This window comes from Benincasa hispida, chromosome 9, assembly GCF_027475165.1.
Source record: "Benincasa hispida cultivar pf3 chromosome 9, pf3_genome.v1.1, whole genome shotgun sequence".
In the NCBI taxonomy this organism is placed as follows: domain Eukaryota; kingdom Viridiplantae; phylum Streptophyta; class Magnoliopsida; order Cucurbitales; family Cucurbitaceae; genus Benincasa; species Benincasa hispida.
Genome location: NC_143486.1, coordinates 52089800 through 52095564, shown reverse-complemented (window position 1 = coordinate 52095564; position 5765 = coordinate 52089800). Strand labels below are relative to the sequence as shown.

The following is a 5765-nucleotide window of genomic DNA, read 5'->3' as shown; positions in this document are numbered from 1 at the left end:
GAGATTGATGATAGCTTCACGATGACTATTGTTTTCTTCAACCAAAAGTGGGATATTTATCTGGATTCAAGAAAGACAAGACTGAGTGCTTATTGTTTTGATATATTGGAGACCATAACTCTAAGTCTCGAATTAGAGTTTTCATTAAACTCTAATTAACTAGGCTAATACACATTAAGTTCAAGAAATCTAAGACCTTATTAGAACACATAATCACATAATAGGTCACAGTCTAATAAAATAACTCAATATCCATATACATATACTTTAATTATACATATTATTACTTAAATAAGTCTAACATCTTTTACTTGTGCTTCCAATTCAAAACATACTTATTGTCTTCTTGTCTCACCAAAGCCATTACTTCCTCCTTTCTTTGAAATTTTTTTTTGGTGTAATCAGCATCGATCTATTGTGTAACTCCTGCTACACCCAATTAAAAGTTGTCATGTACGCAATCTTATGTATTTTTTTAAAATGGAATGTATTAACTTAGGCGCAGTCTAAGTTGCAAAGTATTGTCCTCCTTAAAATATCGTTTTTCATCCTTTTAATTTATTTTGTTCAAATGTCTAAATTTATTAAAAGATGTCTAAATTTATTATTTCTACTTGTAATAAATTTTAAAATTAATTCTCATCACTATTAATTAAATGATTATAATATTTTCAAGGTAAGAAAAAGCATAATGGCAATATGCTTCCAAAATTTTGTATGAAAAGGACTAATATGGACATTCTTTTAAAACAAAAGTTAACAACAAACAATAGACAAACTAAATTGAGATATTTAAGAGTATAAAATCTAAAGAAGAAAATTCTCAAAATATAAAGACTACATGAATATTTTAACTACATTTATCAGCTGCTCCCAAAAAATATTATGCCACTCTCGGGCTCAATTCACCCTTGAAAGAGAGAATTGTATGTTTTGGAGGATACATGCTCTAAATAAAGAGAGAGATAAGTTATCTACTCATAAAATTATTGAAAAGATCAAAAGAGTGTGAACGATATTTTATTCATATATATTCAAGGTAAAGTAGGAGTTACATTTTGAGACGATCACATTGTACTTTTCAATTTGTATAAGAGAAGAGAGGTTACAAATTTTGAGATAGTCATGTCTCTTTTTTCTGTCTTTGACAATGGAAGCAAATCATTCAAATGGCAGCTTGTAGGCTTGCTTAAAATGTATATCACAAAGTCATTTTCGTCTTGCACCTTCTAAGTTGGAATTGGATAAGCTTAAAAGTCATATATTTGGTCCATAGATTTGAACATGACTCGATGATCCTCACTAAACCCTTTTACATGAATTGTTAATAAATGATTATTTGATAAATAAATATATTTCCATTGATCATTTCATAGGGTAGTTTCTCCGAATGTCAAATATTCGAATTCTCGCTGCTCGGACTAGTTTGAACTAAAAAACCTAATGGTTATTTCAATTAAAAAAATCTGCCTGCATCGCGGGATGCTGCATTTCTTCTTGGCAGCTCAATAGTCTAACTATAGTTTGTCCTACGACAAAATTTTGAGAATTTTATGTCGTGTGGTCGAGGTGAGCCGCAAAAAGATCGTGGTTCAAAAATGCACCCAACAATTTGATCATTTCAATTTACAAATTAGAAATAAAAGTGAACTCATTCTGAACCGTCAAAATTGAATGATCAGAAAAGAGAGGAGCACTAGAAACTAGGGACAGAAATTTCCGTTACGGCGGCGATTCAACCACTACCGCTATTTCCGATTTGGTGTCGTCGGTAGCAGCTCTTTCCAATCCCACTTGTCGAATCTCCTCGAGCATGCCGACAACATCTTTCATTGGTGGTCGATCATCGGCCTTGACGCTGGCACAGATCAATGCGACGGCTAAAGTTTGTATCATTTCATGCATTGTGGGATCGGTTCTTCCTCTGAGCTTTGAATCGAAAATGTCGGCTGTGTTTTGGTGTGTGGCGAAATGATCTTGAACCCATTGCACCAAATTGGCTCCTCCTGGTAAAGTTGGGTCCAGCGGATGCCGCCCTGTTAGAACCTCCATTATCACTACACCGAAGCTATAAACATCGCTCTTCTCTGTAACTCTCAACATCGACCCTTGTTCTGTAATCATCAAGAAAAACGTTTAGTTTTGAATCCATGGAGTTTATTTGTGAAGATCGAAATATGGGTTTTGAAAGTGGGAGAGAAATGAACATACCAGGGGCCATGTAGCCAAAAGAGCCAGCAAGTTGAGATCTCGACAATGACATCTGTGAACCGTCATTGACGCTTTTTGTACTCATGATTTTGGCTATCCCAAAGTCGGCTAGGTATGGTTCAAATTTATGGCCGAGAAGGATATTCATAGTTTTCACATCTCCATGTAAGATTGGTGGAATACAATCATGGTGAAGATATGCTAGAGCATGAGCCACTCCTAAAAGAACTTCGTATCTAACCTCCCATTCTGCTTCTCCTTTTTCAGGGCCATGGATAAGGGAGCTCAAGTTTCCATTTGGAAGATAATCATAGAACAGGAGCTTCACATTCCTGTTGCATCCCCATCCCAGTAGCCTGATTATGTTCTTATGTCGAATTGATCCCAAAATTTCGATTTCAGTGTTGAAGGAAGTTTCATCAGTAGACCACATTTTCTTCACTGCCATTGTTTCCCCATTTGGGGTTGGGATTCTGTAGACCGCACCAGCGCTTCCGGTGCCGATCACGTTGGATGTAGTTAAGTTTCTTATGATGTGGTCTATTGAGAAATCGAGCTTTTGAAATAGGGTTATTTCCCATTTGTTGCCTTCTGTAAAGATGATGAAACGTGCCATGTGGGTGCGAATTAGCATATAGAATGCTAAAAATAACAGCACTGCACATATGCTGATGAAGATAGGCATAGCTATATGTAATGCTTGTCTGCTTATGTTGCTGGATTCCCCATTGTCTTTAGGATTATCTTCTCCATAGAGGAGGTTTTTGTTTCCGATAACTGCGCTTTCAGGGAGCTTTTGAAAGAAGGGTGTGTCGGGCAATTTCCCGGAGAAGTCGTTGTAGGAGATGTTTAGAATGACGAGGTTTTCAAGCTCGGAAAGAAAGCTAAGTTCCCCAGAGAAGTTGTTGTGGGAGAGGTCTAGAATACTTAGCTTGGTGAGACCAGAGAATTCATATGGGATTTGACCTGAGAACTGATTGTGACTTAGATTAAGAGCAATTTCAAGTGAACCAAATGTACCTAATTGCTTAGGGAGTTCCCCAGAGAAGAAATTGCTGCTGAGGTCTAAATACTGGATTTTCTCACAGGAAACAATTTCTGCAGGGATTTTGCCTGAAAGCTGGTTGTTTTTGAGATCTAATTTAGTTAATTCCAATAATCCTCCAATGTCGGGGTTGAGCTGACCTTTAAGCCTGTTGTTAGATATATTAAAATACACTAGGTTCTTTGGCAGAGTATTTGGAAGACTAGTGAGCCGATTTGAACGTAGGTCAAGCGACTCAAGCTTGTCACATTTGGAAAAGGATGAAGGAAACCCTCCAACAAAAAAGTTGTCACCCATGTCAAGAAGTTCTAAGTTCTTGAGATTTCCCATCTTTGATGGAATTGTACCTCCAAGCTTATTCATAGACAGTCTTAGCCTGGATAGTGTGGAACAGTTTCCAATTTCGGGAGGAATGATCCCTGATAGATTATTTGATAAGAGAAGAAGTTTAGTTAGTTCTTTCATAGCGAAAATCTTTGCTGGTATTGGACCTGTTAAGTGATTGAGAGATAAATCCACCAATGTGAGATTTGGGGAATCTGCTAGAGTGAGGGGAATAGTGCCTGTTAAATTGTTCCCCCATACTAATAGTGTACGTAGGTTCTTCATGTTGCCTATATTATCTGGTATCTCCCCCGATAATTTGTTGTTGTCTATTTCCAAATGAAGCAAAGTCGAAATATTAAAAATTTCAGGTGGTATTGCACCAGTAAGCTGATTAAGACTTAGTTGAATGTCTTGAAGTTTCGGAAGTCGTCCGAAACCTTTTGGTATAGGTCCCGTTAGAAGATTTTCTGAAAGATCAAATACTACCAGTTCCTTGCAGTTTCCAATTTCTTCTGGAATTTCACCCTCCATTAAGTTCAACCATAGAAGAAGGATTTTAAGCTTTTTCATCTCCCCGATTCGTCTTGGTAACGGTCCAGAAATACCATTCTGATACAGTCTAATAGTCTGTAATTCACTACAGTTTGTAATCTCTTCTGGGAGTGCATCAAAAAGTTGTGATTTATATATGTGTAAGGTCTGAAGTCTTTGCAGCATCCCGATTGATGAAGGAATAGGACCATAGATTCCGCTGTCGGATAAGCCTAACACCGTTAAACTGCTGCAGTTTCCAATTTCCTTTGGCAACAAACCTTCTAGAAGTCTATTCCCTCCAGCTTTGAAAAGATAAAGATTCTTCAACATTCCAATGCTCTTTGGAATCTCCCCATCGATATCATTGTCATTGACTTGAAAATTCACAAGGCTTGAAAGATTTCCAATGTTCAAGGGTATGTTGCCTTCAAAATCATTGTTATTAAGAAACAAATCTTGCAGCTCACTCAGCCTGCAAATCTCTTCTGGGATTTTTCCTAAGAGGTTATTTTTGCTAAGATCAAGAACATTGAGCTTGTTATAATCTCCAAAATCTGTCGGGATTCTTCCAGTAATATTCGTCTCGGAGATCACAAGGATCCTCAAGGACTTAAGAGCCTGAAAGTTTGTAGGCAATGTACCTTGCAATTCCAATAGTCTCAGGGCTATCTCCTCCACCTCTCCATTGGAGTTGCACACAACTCCAAGCCATGAACATGGCGTCGTGGCTTCCGGATTCCATGAACTCAAAACATCTGTGGGACTTGTTAGATTATTCTTCCATTCAAGAAGAGCTCTACCCTGCTCATCAATGGAGTAACAAGAAGAAAAGAGAAGGAATTTTATACATAAAATCAAGGCTATGGTGAAGAAATGAAGAGGAAGAAAGGGATTCTTTAGAATTGCAGGCATTGTTCTTGAAAACACAAAATACACAATGATCTGTTTTGTGATTGTGGAGAGGGGAAACCCATGTTTTGTTTATAGGAGAAGAAAAAGAAAACAGAAGAGAGAGGAATTTAGATTCAAGAATCTTTCTCTCTATTCTATTATTGTTGTTTTTTCCTCCCTGTTTTGATTCTTAATTCTGGATGCTAGAATATGGTTTTTCCTTTTTTTTTTTTTTTTTTTTTTCTTCTTTTATTTCTTTTTAATCTTTATTAAGAAAACCGTTTCTTTTTCTTTTTCCATTCTCTGTCAGTTAACAAATCCTCATAAACGGTTGTTTTTTTTTTTTTTTTGGTTAAAGTATACACCCTAGTCCCTTAAATTTCATTAATTTTACTCTAATCATCGTCCTTAGGTTGAAATTCTGTCTTCTAAAGTTGAGTTGTCAATAATTTATTTTTTATTGGACACATGCATGCCACCTGTCATTGTTTTGTTATTTTTATTAACAATTCTATAACAAGAAGAATGCAATTGAGAAAAATCAAAAGATTTAAGGCTAAATTTATTAATTGTAAAAGGTTGAGACCAAATTGAGAAATTTTGGAATACTTGGTTATTATTAGTTCCAACACTAATTGTTGGGGAGTTATGATTGTCTTGTTTTGGTTGTGAAAGTGATGTAAACTATTCTTTGGCAATCTTATTTGGTTATAAGTACATTGTCTTTTTAATATCTTCCAATTAAATTGGTGAATGA

At 36.1% G+C, this 5765-nt stretch overlaps 1 protein-coding gene across 1 annotated transcript; it reads right to left on the bottom strand.

Annotated features, from left to right (window-relative positions):
• Nucleotides 1-1578: 1578 nt before the first annotated feature.
• LOC120086712 (Leucine-rich repeat receptor-like protein kinase family protein) lies at nt 1579-5316 on the bottom strand. The gene is made up of 2 exons (XM_039043484.2): nt 2212-5316; nt 1579-2114 (listed from the first exon to the last, which is right to left on the bottom strand). The coding sequence occupies exons 1-2, from the start codon at nt 5027-5029 to the stop codon at nt 1723-1725; spliced, it is 3210 nt and encodes a 1069-aa protein (XP_038899412.2). The 5' UTR covers nt 5030-5316; the 3' UTR covers nt 1579-1722.
• Nucleotides 5317-5765: the final 449 nt, after the last annotated feature.

Excerpts from the sequence above, each read along its gene's own strand:
- LOC120086712 (XM_039043484.2), bottom strand. The coding sequence starts at position 5,029 with ATGCCTGCAATTCTAAAGAATCCCTTTCTTCCTCTTCATTTCTTCACC. Across the intron at positions 2,115-2,211 it reads TTTTGGCTACATGGCCCCTG|AACAAGGGTCGATGTTGAGA; the intron begins GTATGTTCATTT and ends TGATGATTACAG.